Genomic DNA, 14,710 nt, shown 5'->3' on the forward strand with positions numbered 1-14,710 from the left:
GATAAAGATAAACAGCAAAATATTTTGACCAAACCTCTGAACGTTTAGCTGTAACATGGAAAATATTTTGTTGCTCAGGTCGATTCTCCTATGAGCTTCTTCTGCTTCATAATTTTAAGCCATGTCTCAGACATAATGTGTGTGTTATTCATAATAACGTTCCATTTGGTTAAACTGAGTATCATGGACGCCAGAAAGACCTGGACACCAGACTGTATTTACTGAAGGAATGTGATGATAAAGCTGAATGTTTCTGGGTTTGTTTGTTTTTTTTGGATAAAATGTCTGGCCACGTATTTATTTATTTTTTGACAGATGTTCTGTCACGTTAGAATGCAGCGCAAACAGGGGTGGACAAATGAGAAATCTGTTAGCTAGAACAGCAGGCAAGTAAACGCTTCAGTGTCGCATGGTTTCCTTGCCTGGAAACCTAACAGGCTTAAAAAAAAAGAAAAAGAAAAGTGAAATAACTAGCTAGTTAGTTAGCAAGCGCACACATCACATTTGATAAACGCTTCATCTTTGGACAACGTTTTAGTCAGGACAATGTTCATCCATATTGACGTTTATAAACAAGGTGACATTTATTTCTTTATTTACAATTGGAGGAGTTATTATATGATAGCTTTGCGCTGGATTTCCTGATCCATCTGTACAAGGCGCAAGCACTAGATCACGTCTCGACAGACACGTGTAGTGCAGCAGGTGGTGATTTTGGAACAAGCCTGGTGTGTTACTGGTATCGGAGCGTGTCGCTTCACATCAGTGTATAATGTTTCAGCATGTATAAAATGACGCGTTTCTCCACGTCAGATCCGACAGATGAAAAACGAATAGTTCTGATACATCTGTGCTCATCCCAGGCTTCTGATTTGTCCACTCCTAGTCTTACACTAATGTTTACAATGATCTACTATAATTTTATTATTCATCAATTTAGCTTCAGCAGAACATGAGTGAAATATTTCAGCTTGTGAACCTGCAACGTTCCAGTTTGTCTGTAATGAAAGGCCTGCTCGGCTATGCACTAGCGTAAAAAAAAAAACGTCTAATACGTTTCACTATGTTCTGATTGAACTTCTCCTCTCAGCGAGGTGAACGTATTTCATGTTGCCATTCCGTGTTGTTTTCCTTTAAGCATTCATTCTGTTGTGTTTGTACTCGATTAATAAAGTATCGCGTAGCTACAGGAGTCGTGTAGTCCTTTGTCCTTTTTAGTGTTGCCTCAGGTCTACACTATATAATGTTCAATAACTGATAGACACCATGATCTGGACTATGAGGTTGTACGTGAAGAGGTTCCTCAAAAAGCAGCTTTCATCCCCGGTGCGAACCAGGATAAACACAGATAGGCTTAGAAAGTAAGTATACAATCACATAATGTGACAAATTTATTATGGTCATGGTCACAGTAGTGTAAATCACTCTTTGGGAAATGGAACCATTGTTAAAAATTTTACAAGCAAGTAGAAAAACTACCTGAAGGAGAGGAAAAAAATCTCATTCCATTTCATCTCTTAATGGTGTTAAATGATGAGAACCAGCATGAGTTCTGCTGGTAAAACTAAAACAAAAATACACATCATGATGGAACACGAAGGGGCGGGGCTTATTAAACCCATACGTGTGGCATGTAGCTCATCAGGTTTTTAAAATGACACGTCAACGCACGTGCCGACCCAGTTAAATAAGTCTCTCCTTCCCCTTCGCTAAAACAAAAACACGCTGCACACTCGAAAAGGGATGTGATTATGTTTATTTAAAACCCACAGAATTTCTGTTCAGTCATGGCACTTTAACATCACAAACCCGTACGTCTCTCCTGCAGATCTGTTCTCAGCTCCCACATCCAGATCCTGAAAACCGAATACACGCCGCAGTCGCTTCATCAATCGTAAACCAATTAACTACAACACAATCCTGGTTAGTATTTATAGCACTAGAATTAAGTGTGAGATGTATGTTTCTAATTACAATAATAATAAAATAAATAGAACAAATGCTCTAGCAGCTCTTCCAGCTTGTTGCGTGACGTCCCTGAGGTGCGTGAAACTCTACTGGGTTCATGGTGCAGGCACGTACGTGTATATAAAAATGTTCAGATCTCCAGGATTCATTCCACACTTTTATAACTCAAGATCAGATGAGATGTGTTTACAGATTCCCAGCGTACAGCGTGCCCCAGCACGAGACATCCATTTATCTTAAAGACAACGACTCTTTTGTGTTTTTCTTTTTTCGGTGACATCTCCATCGTAACGTGAAAGCAAACATGAACACACATTCCTTCAACCTCCTTAAACCAACAAAAGCAACATAACTTTCCCCAAAATACCAACATTTCCAGTTCTTACATCAGCATAATAAAATGAGATGCATCAGATCACATCCACTTATAACGTTTCTCACAGCAGGCAATACTGTCTGTTAATACCAACACTGTATCGACCCAGAGCCGGCTCGAATTCGTCTGTGAATTCTCTGCGGCGAGCTGTGCCTCACTTCTAACCTCATAACATCACTTCATCTGCAACTAGCAACACGTCCGAAGTATCCATCAACATTCCACGTGTTCGAGAACAACGCGAGACGCTTCACTGAGAGACGCTTAATCAAATCAACTGTTTCAAGTTACAAGATCCGGTTTGGAGTAAAGAATCATTGTGCACAGTGAAGAAAGATGACCACATCTCCACACACGACTCACATAATGTGATTATGTGCTAAAATAATCGGACAAATCATAAAGTAAATCCATACAGAGACAAACCCAAAACAATGTATTGTATTGGCAAATTGTGACGCTAACCCTGAGAAACAAAAAGGCACTGAATGGGTTTACTAATTTTTTTTTCCCCCAGCAAAAAAATATACTAGATAATCTGGTCTGACAAGTTAAAAGAACGTGATCTACTCCAGACGAGTGCATAGATTACAGAACCTGCTGGAAATTAAACACAAGCTGTCCAAACAGCTGTCTGATTCCTTCCTGCCTTCATTTGCTAGGAATTGGGGAAAAAAAACAATTTTTGTATAAGAGCTACAAAAATATCTCAGACAAATTTTTTTTAATATATATATATATATATATATATATATATATATATATATATATATAAGATTTTCTCTCTTCCTTCCCTTCATATTTCACCGAGGCACACAGATCTCAAGGGGTTAAGTACTTTATGGCAGTATTCCAAATCTGTCACTATGGGGAAGTGCACATTACTCAAAAAAAACAAACAACAAAACAAAACAAAAAAAAACACATATGACAGATATGACAGACATAAAAAACAGATATGAGCAATACAGGGTGCGGTGTGTGACTTTTAAGTTGAGCAACATGCCCCAAAAAGGGCAATGCACACACACACGCTGGAATAATATCATCCTTAATCTTTACCATTTACTAAATACTAATACTAACGATCCCCAACTGATCCAGTGCCCTGTTTATTCATAATAAGCTCGCTCGCCCCTGCAGTCCAGCATATTGTGATTTGGAGCACCAAAAAATCAGTGATCACAATGAATAAGAAACGATTAATTAACCCAACATCCCTACTATTAAAAGATTGCTGGTTTAGAGGAACCGTTGGCCTTTTTTTTTTCTAATTATCCTACATTAAAATAACGCACCTTACTGGAACTCAGTGTCAAATAAATATTCCAAAAAAAAAACAAAACAATAACATAGATATAATGGAGCAAATTAAAAACACAAACACATAATAAAACCATATACAAAAGAAAAACAAAAAGAGCTGCTCGAATATCTGAGATGACTGAAGAAGAAGACAGTGATATTATCATTATTACGTGTTATTGTGCAGCAGGAAGCTCTAGCTTTAGCAGATCATCTTTGGTGTGGTCCCAGAAGTAATTCAGACGGAAAAACGCGTGTTCAGATGCTGCTGTCCCTCGTCGTGTGTGCGTCGTCCACAAAGCGGAACCTCTTGGACTGCGGTGAATCCAGAATGTTCTCTTTGTCCTCAAGGTCCCCGGGAGCCGACGCCCACTTTGCACCGCCGCTGCGCTCTCGGGGGAACCGCGGGGCTGCTGGTGGAAGAGAGGGTTCGGCCCCTGGGTACTGCTGCCACAGCCATGGGTGACTCAGACAGTCAGCGGCGCTCGGGCGATCTCTGTGTTTGAAAAGATGTAATGCGGAAGATTGATGAGAAAGTATATACAAACGCTATATAGGGAAAAGTTTGTTCACCCCTGATCATCACACCTATATATATATATATATATATATATATATATATATATATATATATATATATATATATATATATATATATATATAATGTGTGTGTGTAAAATCTCATTCCAGATGTATTTCACTTTACTGGTTGAAGTGTGACTGTGGGGATGTTGGTGTTCCAGTTCATCCCAAAGTTGTTCAGTGGGGTTGAGTCAGAGACAGGGCTCAGTGCAGGACACTCCAGTTCTTCCACTTCAACCTTACCCTCCACACCCTGTCTTCATGGAGCTCAGGGGCTTTGTCATGCTGGAACACTGTTTGTAGTTTCAGTGAAGGGAAACTGTTGAGCTACAGAATACAGAGACATTCTGTACAATTGTGTGCTTTAGACTTTGTGGCTACAATTTCGCCATATATGGGTGTGATGATCAGGGGTGAACACATACTTTATATATATATAGTCATATAGTCCAACTCAGAAGAGTGCTAAATGAATCAATACAAGTTAAGACATGGCAGAAATGAGCACTATGTATGAGGAGAGTGCTACACAATATTACTCAGGACAACTGTACAGGGAAAGCCCAGGTGCTGGAACTTTCCACAGTGAGCTGAGAGCTTATATCTAATCAGACTTTCACTATGCAAAGTAAAGACTTTTTTATACTATGACTCATATGAACACAGCCGATATTCTAGATTTTCTGACCTGTGAACAACCTTTAGAGGTTTTTTTTTCCACTATATACCGTAGCTTTAAATGTACCGTGTTTCCTGCAGGTAATTACAGAAATCCTCCATAAAGCGAAGTATAAATCCTGATCCAGATACTGACACACTTCCTCTCGGCCTACAGGTCTGCCTGATTCATCTGATCCTACTTCTGTTTGGAGCTTCTGACTCACTTTCCAGGCGTTGTGGTTGGTCACATATGGATAAGGACAGCTTATGCCCTTTCTTTTGTTGACTAATCTCACCTGAATAGTGTAGATTTGTACCTGCTGCTGTAATCAAAGACATTCCTGTGCTCATCCCAGGACTCATTAATAATACGTATTGCCTGCCTTTCCTCTTCTACACCTCTCTCTCGCTCCCTATCTCTCTCTTTCTCTATTTATAGATTTGTGTATATATATTTAGCTGTAATATATTTCTATTACAGCTGCTTTGTGAGGCTGTGTTACAAATAAATCTTGAAACAGACTCACTCTGGTGCTTTGACCAGCAGTTTTCGGATGAAATGGACGGCGAGTTCAGATACACGAGAGAATGCGTCCTTGCTGTAGTCCACGTTCACCTGCGAGACGTTCAGGAAGGTCTGCTGCTTGTCCTCGCCGGCGAACGGAGACTCTCCCGTGATCAGCATGTATGTGATCACACCAATGCTCCTGAAAAAAATCCACACAGATACACAACGTGAGGGCAGGTCTGGATAAGTCACTGAGTCACTGATTTATTTCTTAGATAATGACCAGTGTGTTTATGGGTGTACGGTGGACCAGATGTTAATCATTACTTGGATATCCAGCCATAAAATATAATGTCAGTCATGACTGTCTATATATCTGAATGCACTTTCACAGATTTGTACGCTAGAACATGCACATATTTTTGGTTGAAATGTAGCGATATAGCTATGAGGAAATGCCACGGTGTCAGATCCCTGTAACAAAACACTACATGCCGGATGAGACTTGACATGTTTAGATAATACGCACAGCTGCAGGACATGCTGAAAACTTAACAGACGTACCAGAGGTCTGTGGCTGTCGTGATGGGCTCGTAGTTCAGGATTTCTGGAGCTAGATAAACAAATAAAACATTCAAATCTAAATCAGATGGTATATACTTCAAAGACAAATCAGTTACAAAACGTTTAGACTTATTGCCTGTGAAGTCACTGGTGAAAGGCACAAGATATTCAATGTGTAAGGTGAAGACAGATTTTTAATGATAGAAATAAAGCTATGGTTACTGGACCCACCCAGTCTGTGTACAGTCTAAGGCTGCGTCTCAATCAGCTCCCTAGTTCCCTACTCAGGACACTCAAAAGAGAGTCAGCCATTTTAAGTGCTCTGTCGCTCTCTCTCTTTCTCGCTGTCTCTCACTTGAAACTAGTCTCATATACAAGTGTTTAATGATTTTAAATCTAACAGAACAATCAATGTATTTTTCATAATGTACCTTAAACTACATAACAAAAAGATATTATTATAAGATATGCTAATTGTCCTGCACGATACACTGATTCATGGCCTAGAGAGCTGAGTGACCCCGTCATGTCAATGTTCTTGATGTACTTATCAGGGCTTTTCACACGTGAAATAATCCCCAGGCTGATCCACTCCAGGTAAACAGAATCATGGGTTATGTTGCTTGACTTTTCACATATACGTTCCTCAAACCTGGATTAACCTTTTTCTAATTTGCATATCAGTGGCGCCAGCAGCCATTAATTGATAAATATACCATTGTAATTGATTGTTGCTAAGCAACTAGCTGCAACATGCCAACACTACATTGCTTCACACTGTAACCCCAGGTAAAAAGCTGTTCTAACCCTGCTTCCTGAAATGTTCCGCTATTTAGGGTTAAAAGCAGGATATAGATAGACTATAATCCAGGGTTAAGTGCAGCATTAAAAACCTTATTGTTTTTATTACGAAAGGATTCTCATCTATTTATACTGCCATGAACCAAAATTGTTCTGTGGAAATAAAAAGTCTTGGACACTTGCCCAGTTTCCATAATGTTACTGAAATCTCCCGGGTCAGACAGCTGATGAGGATGTGACGTGCAAACCAGGACGTACCTACGTACTCAGGTGTACCCACGATCTCTCGCAGCTCTCCGACGGAGCCGAGTCGACGCGCCAGCCCAAAGTCCACAATCTTAATGTCCCCCAGAGGACTCAGGCTGGTCAGCAGGATGTTCTGTGGCTGCAAAGATGACGAGAAAGAATCGTGTCTCGAACCGTCCGCTGGTGCAGACTACACACTCATATTAATTACTGACTGAGTTTTGGAGATTTTTTTACAGCGGTTAACTGGGCTTTAGTATCTCTGAACCTATATAATTCAAAGATACTCAAACAGACTATATTTGAAGGAAAGTTTATGATGGGATTATCAAATGAAGCACCTTATTAAAGTTAATAGCCAGGATTAATGCTGGGTTTCACCCTGGATTTAATACTCCATGTATATCCATGTTAAAAATTGATGCTCTAAAGTGTTCTCTAAAGGGATCTCTAATAAATTTATTACACAGTTAGCTAGTTTCTTCCTTAGAGTCTCGTAACCTTGCTATGAACAGAAGAAGAGTGAAGAGCTCAGGGCTATTAAATCATGTTCGCATGTAGCATGGATGGATTTTAACTAGCTACTGTAGCAGCAGCTGCGTGTTAGAGCTAGCGTTCGCAAACCTTCAAGTCAAGGTGGACAACGTTGCTCTGATGCAGCAGATTGATGCCTTCAAGAATCTGTCGGATTAAGCGAACGATCTGACCTTCGGAGAGCAGCTCGTCAGACACGCAGTGGTCAAATATCTCACCGCCTGCAGCACTGGGGAGAAAGCATGAGCACACACACACACACACACACGATAAACACTGGTCAGATTTTTAACCATGCAGGATATAAATCTACACCTTCACGCTGTGTGTTGCACTGAATGAGTGACCACTATAAAAGCCCCATGTTTAAAATCACATGTGAAAGCCCTGATGCTGATGTGTGTCACAGTGGATCTGTGAGGTGCCACACTCACTATTCGAGCAGCAGGATGATGTCGTGCTCGTTCTCGTAGGCTGCGTGCAGGTTGATGATGCGGGGGTTGCTCCGGGCCGTCTCCAGGACCGCCAACTCGTGGATCACTTCTGCCCTGCAGTCGCGGCCTCGCCGCCGCTTCCGCACGAACTTGGCCGCAAACTCTTTACCCGTCACCTTCTCCACGCACCTCTTCACCACTGCAAACTTTCCCCTGAGGAATAACAGAGACGTGTAAGGCATGGTCTTGGTGTGGGATATGGTAGCTTAGTGCTTAAGGTAGGCTGTGACTTCGAATCCCAGGTCCACCAAGATGCCACTGAGCAAGGTCCTTAACCCTCAATTGCTCAGATGTATGAAAAAAATTTAAGTGGCTCTGGATAAGGGCATCTGCAATGAGCAATGATGTGTGTATTACTAATGCAAAATCATTTCAAATCTGTGACATTCGGAGAAGTTTTCAAAATTACAGCAGATTCAATTTTTTTTGTTTGTTGCTGAATTCACCAATTTAAAGTTTCCCACAAGAACAAAAAAATTGCATCGCAAATTAAAAAATAATAATAATAAAATCGAGCCAATCATAAAAATCTCCTGAACTGAAGACATGTTCGGTGTTCAATACATCTTCTGAAATCTACCTTTAGTAACCCCCTGTAGGGGAAATTCAAGAAATTTTCCCATCTATAATTTTTTCTGAGCTCAGGGCTTACAGTATTACACAGCAGTAGAAATCTCTTGCAACTCCTGTTAAATATTTCCTGTAAATAACAGCTCAGAAAGCTGGACATTGTGCTGCAGTTCCACGTAAATGCCCACTTTCTCTGCAATTTCATACAATTTTCTTTTTACAAATGTTTTTATAGCAAAAGTAGTAAGTAAGCCTGAAAACAGGTGGCAGATCTGTGGCTTCCTCCACTGCTCATGTGATGCACTGTAAATGCTTAACATCAACCTGTCAGGCTCTCAGTGTACAGGAATAAGCTTCCATTTGTTTATCGAAACATATCAGTCCCCCTTTCTCTCTCTCATTCTCTCTCCCCGTCACACACACTCCCTCTCTCACACACTCTCTCTCTCTCATTCTCTCTTTCCGTCACACACACACACACACACTCTCTCTCTCATTCTCTCTCCCCGTCACACACACACAAAAGTTCTTTGACACGTTTGTTCTCATCATGACAGTAGGATGAGACGGGCACATGGAGATGTCTGAGAGCGTTTTGCAACAATACAGGCTAGACGACTAAAGCTCTAATTACAGTTTACTGTATAATGACAGCTCAGTGAAGCGGCAGATCAAGCTGCAAAAATAACATAATTTGAATGAGTTTCAATTGCTCACAACTCCTCTGAGATATGAACGTTTTAGAGTTTCCCGGATGTTCCTCACATATCACATTGAGTATGCACAGGGTCCTTTTAGGAGACAAGATATTCACAATACAACTGTCACTCACAATCTCACACACACACACACACACACACACACACACACAGACAAATGAGCTGTGAAAAGAGCTTCCTGCTAAAGGAAAAGATTCCCTGCACTGCGACAAAGGCCTATATAGAGTAAGCTTATGTAATACAAAGAGAGAGAGAGAGAGAGAGAGAGAGAGAGAGAGAGAGAAAGAGTGTGTGTGTATAAGAGAGGAGGAGAGGTAGAAAGAGTGTGTGTGAGTGTGTGTGTGTGTGAGAGAGAGAGAGAGAGAGAGAGAGAGCGAGAGAGAGAGTTTGTGTATAAGAGAAGAGGAGTGGTAGAAAGTGTGTATGTGAGAGAGACAGAGAGACAGAAAGGTTGAAAGAGTGTGTATATATGAAACAGAGATAGTGTATATGAAACAGAGATAGACACAGAAAGGATGTGTGTATATAGGAGGAGGGGTAGAAAGAGTGTGTGTGTGTGAGAGAGAGAGTGAGTGAGTGAGTGGGTGTGTGAGTGAGAGAGCGAACACGTAGTGTTATATGTTTATTAATAAAGTTGTTCTCTTTCCTGTAATGCTTTGGCAAATCTGTAATGTATGTCATTCGAATAGGACTTGCTGAATTGAATTTAACAGAGAGAGAGAGAGAGAGAGAGAGAGAGAGAGAGAGGGAGAGAGAGAGAGAGAGGGAGGAAGTAGCCATGTCACTTCTCTTTTCAGTGTTCTCATGGTGCTGCTTCCCACTTTAGTTTCCTTCCTCCTCAGAACCACAAAAAGACCACACACACACACCCCCTTACTCCATGCCGGTGCTGAACAGCTGCAGGAGCGTTGTGTATCTCACTCTGTGTATTAAATCAGTGTTACTGTGAGAAACTCTGATCCTGTGAACATCACAGTGACTTCCTCAGCAACTGCATTACAATGTTCAAGCCCCAGTTAGCACCAGTGCCTTCATTTTCCTTTAGTGAAGGGATTGACGTTCGAAGGCATCTGCTCATCTTGGCACTTCCTTAGCAAAACTTCTGTAGTGTAAAAAATGTCCGAGATGTTTTTCTGGGGTTTTTTTTGCGGTAACTCTGGCCTCCTCATCACACCATGTGGAGCTGTGTGGAGTTGCTGAGGCGTTCCCAAACGCTCTGTAAGTCACAAGCTAGGATCTTCACCACAGGAGTCACCACATCTCGAGCACACTGAACACCTGATCAGAGCGTTGTAGTTATTCATAGTTTCCTTTTGTCACACATCTATCCACTAAAAAATCCAAATCTTTTTCTTGCTCAACACAATAGTTTCACTTCACCAAGAATTTCATACACAAATGCCAAATCTCCCTCCAGAATGTTTACATTTCAGCACACAAAGAAAACTAACCGCTCCATCCACTGACAAACGTTATCATCACCTTAACCAGTTATTGCCATGGCAACAAAAAAACTAACCACTCCACCCACTGACAAACGTTATCATCACCTTAACCAGTTATTGCCATGGCAACAAGAAAACTAACCGCTCCACCCACTGACAAACGTTATCATCACCTTAACCAGTTATTGCCATGGCAACAAGAAAACTAACTGCTCCACCCACTGACAAATCTTATCACCTTAACCAGTTATTGCCATGGCAACAAGAAAACTAACTGCTCCACCCACTGACAAATCTTATCATCACCTTAACCAGTTATTACCATGGCAACAAAAATGCATAATAGGTAAAACTTGGACACCACACGGACAACAATTGTAGTATGGGAGGAAGACGTACGGTTTAATAATCGGCCAAACTGCCTGTTCTGGAAGCGAACGTCTTCAAGACGTGCTCACGCGATGACATCACCAAGAGAAATGTGGGTGTTTTATATAAACAATAAAGCAAAGCCACCAGGAAAGCGATAGAGTTACTGTCTTTAAAAAATAAAAAAATAAAAAAAATGACAGCTATACCACACTAACAGGAAATGAATCAACACCTTCCGACCAATCGGAAGCGAGAATTCAACAGCGCTTGTGTTTTTGTTACATGACAGAAATGCTCTTGCACAATGTTTTGGTTTCCATCTTGTATCACTAACAGTAAGAAATTATTTTTTACCTTTATTTTAATGATGTGATCCACTTACACTGTTGATTTTCTGGTATCAGATGTACATTGTCACGAGTAAATCCCAGACTCGGCCAGATCACCTGTACACTAAATATAGTTCAGCCGAACCCAGGCTTACAGCATGCTATACTAACAAACACAACAGGACTTGTTTTTTAAAGCCTCAGTCATACTTTTTTTCTTTAAAAAAACGATCCTGACATGATGACATGACACTCCATCTTTTGCTGGCACTCGTCCACATGGCCGCTTTAATCACACCTTGTAGGACAAACAGCATATGTTCACATGAATGAGTGACAGTAATTACAACCATGAGTCGTACAATTACCCGAACTCCTCAAACGCTTAATAAAACTCTGAAGTCTGAAAGCATCATTTCCAGTCTTCAGCAAGTTCCTACAGTTCAGTGAGAAGTGTCCAAAATCGTGTGGACAGTCAACTCTCACAGCTTTGCATACATAGCGGAAAAGGGGGTGGGGCTACCAGGTGCTGACGCCGGATGAGAAAACATTTTCAAGACATCTGGTGGACAAGATGTCTTACAAACACCTTTTAAATTAGCCTGTGCATATCCCAAATGATCCGGATCACCCACTCTATCGGTATTTCATTCCCCTTCCATCTGACCGTAGGTATAGACTACCTATGTGTTTGAGGACTAACTATACATGCTATAAACACACAGGAAATCATCCATCATCTTGTGCTCTTGCATCTATCTATCTTTGTTGTGTGATTTATTTTGCAACAGCATCACGTTACGCCATTGACTGGCGCTATCATCTCATTTTGAGGGGATATTTGAGACCCTTCTAGCATTCATACATTCCTATTTAGTCTTTAGGTGGGCAATGTGACGTTCATCACAAATCATATCTTAACGTTTACTACTTGTATAAAAATGTACACCACGTGACCCACGGGTCATTCTAGTCTCAACTCCGGGGATGAAATTGTTTCTGCATTTTGTATTTCATGGACACTCTAACTAATTTCACTTCCCGAAAAACAGTTTGTGCTCGAGTCACACATTTCCTTCAGTGATTCATCTGACCAATATACAGCAGACATGGACCTAAGAACTACTGCAGTAGTCATAAACACTTTATGGTGCTTAAATTGAACTTGGTTTCAACACACTTCGTGGAGTTTGATTTTATAGAACAAAGCAGTACAGAGTAATGGTTTATAATATAATCCATCTATCCGGTGTCACTCAGAAGAGGTTTATGTTTGGGTCTGGTTCCTCTCAGTGTCTTCTCACAAGAGTTTTTTTTTCCTACCTCTGTCACCTCGGTCTCGATCCTGAGAGCTCTAAATATCCGGGTTTCTGTAAACCAGGTTTTGGATCTTTGTCTAATATATTAAACATATAAAATTTAAAGGTGCATTAGGCAAATTTAGACAACTTAATTTTCAAGATTATCTTCCTAGATGTGTAGTAGGTAGGTGGGTTAGACCTGTAGTAAGTAGGTTTTAAAAAATCCCCCCCCCCAATCACCACCACCCAAATTTCTGCCCATGCTCACAAAGCAACACCCTCCAGGATCTACAATGGCTGGTGTCTAGAAACTGACCAATAAGAGGTCCAAACACAAAAAACAAGTGCTCTGGGCCCGGAGGTCAATTACAAGTAAAATATTTTTGTTTTTTGACTATTGCACCATTAATTGAACCCACATTCAGAGCTCACTTTAAGGAAATAAGAAAAAAACAAGTGCAATAACAGACTCAGGTCTATTAGGGGAAAAACAGTGGTTGTCTGTTTCAGTTGTATTCATGGGGGGGCATTTTTCTCTTCATTGTAGTTTAAGATAGCTAAAGAGACAATAAAGTAGCCAGATCTACAGTGGTCAGTAGAATATTGTCAATAAACTAAATGACAGAACGTGTACACAAACAAGCATTCTGGACCGGAAGATTGTTTTCTGAAAGGTTTTTCTAAGCCACATAAAACTTTTTTTCCCCAGTAAGGTTTTGGGTTTAGATTTGATCATGGTCTACATATTTTAAAAAACTGCCTATTGCACCTTTAAAGGAATCAAAGTCAGGACAACCAAGAAGAAGCAACAAAAAAACAAGCTTGCCACTGGTCAGTTTTGGTTTTATTCCTTTTAAGACATTTCCCCTGCCATGAACTTTAGGTCAGACTCTATATGTGCTAGCTAAAGAGAGCAGGGAAGAGGTCAGGATACGGGGCTTACCTGCCGAGCTCGCCGGTGATGTGGAAGAGAGAGTCCAGCGGTTCGGTCAGTATCGCGGTCTGGATGTCCGCCAGCAGTCCGCCGCGAGCCTCCGACCGCCTCCGGGCCATCAGCCTGCCTGCAAGGGGGGGAATAAATTGCAGAGAAAAGTCTTTAAAACCCATTAGATTAAACACATCTGGTCTGTTTAGACTTGTGCAGCGTCTTGAAGCAGAAGTAACTAAAGAGGAAGTTGAAAAATATACACAAATAAACACCTAGCCTCGGGAAATAATCCTCAGCTCAGGGTCGGATTTTTATAATGAGTAGAAAGAAAAGTAAAAAATACTCTTATAGATCTGTAAGACCGTATTCATCACAATGTTACGGTTCGAAACAACTTTTGTAAATAAGCCAGCGTGCTTGCTAACTTTACCGTTGAGTGAAGCTAAAGCTAACAGAAAGAGTGAACTATCTCAGGTCGAGTGGAACAGCTTTCAGCAGGATCTCTTCCTCGTTCAAGCGCAGATCCACAACATTTTGCATCTCTTCTTTTGGACAGAACAATAAATAAATAAACTTCCTGACCAGATAACAACAACAGCCTGGACACACCGTCCCACGAAAGGAAAACAAAAAACCCCAGCCCTCTGCTCGGTTACAGTTACTGTCCCCTCAGGTCTCTGCGCTCTGTCCACACATCTGATAATCACACCAACTTAGAGAGTTCCTCTGGTGCACTTTTCCTCTTTTAACTCATGCGATTTTGTTATTTTTGCCCCGCAAATGCCCCCTGAGATGATCCTAAGCGCCCTCCCTCACAGATCTCACGGATTTGAAAAGTGCTGTCGTTTTTTTTTCTTGGCACAGATGACACATTCTCACTTCCTGGTCCGACTTTACGTCATGACGCACATTCCGACGTGCCCTGAGGAGGAACAACACACGGACACGTGTGAAGAAGTGCACAAGAATTAAGGCGCTCTTTGTAAAAAAAAATTGAAATGACTTTAT

General features: G+C 41.0%; 1 protein-coding gene across 2 annotated transcripts; it reads right to left on the bottom strand.

The window, feature by feature from the left end:
* Positions 1–3,081: 3,081 nt before the first annotated feature.
* On the bottom strand, positions 3,082–14,588 carry stk17b (serine/threonine kinase 17b (apoptosis-inducing)). 2 transcript variants are annotated; one of them, XM_058391091.1, is made up of 8 exons: positions 14,133–14,588; positions 13,718–13,835; positions 7,979–8,191; positions 7,635–7,773; positions 7,023–7,149; positions 5,964–6,012; positions 5,419–5,598; positions 3,082–4,145 (listed from the first exon to the last, which is right to left on the bottom strand). In XM_058391091.1, exons 2-8 carry the CDS (start codon positions 13,825–13,827, stop codon positions 3,908–3,910), a joined length of 1,056 nt encoding a protein of 351 aa, XP_058247074.1. In that variant the 5' UTR covers positions 13,828–13,835; positions 14,133–14,588; the 3' UTR covers positions 3,082–3,907. The 2 variants fall into 2 exon arrangements, with proteins under 2 accessions (XP_058247074.1, XP_058247073.1); XM_058391090.1 differs by lacking the exon at positions 14,133–14,588 and having other exon boundaries at positions 13,718–13,896.
* Between the last annotated feature and the right edge of the window lie 122 nt (positions 14,589–14,710).

Source organism: Hemibagrus wyckioides, linkage group LG06 (assembly GCF_019097595.1).
Source record: "Hemibagrus wyckioides isolate EC202008001 linkage group LG06, SWU_Hwy_1.0, whole genome shotgun sequence".
NCBI lineage: Eukaryota > Metazoa > Chordata > Actinopteri > Siluriformes > Bagridae > Hemibagrus > Hemibagrus wyckioides.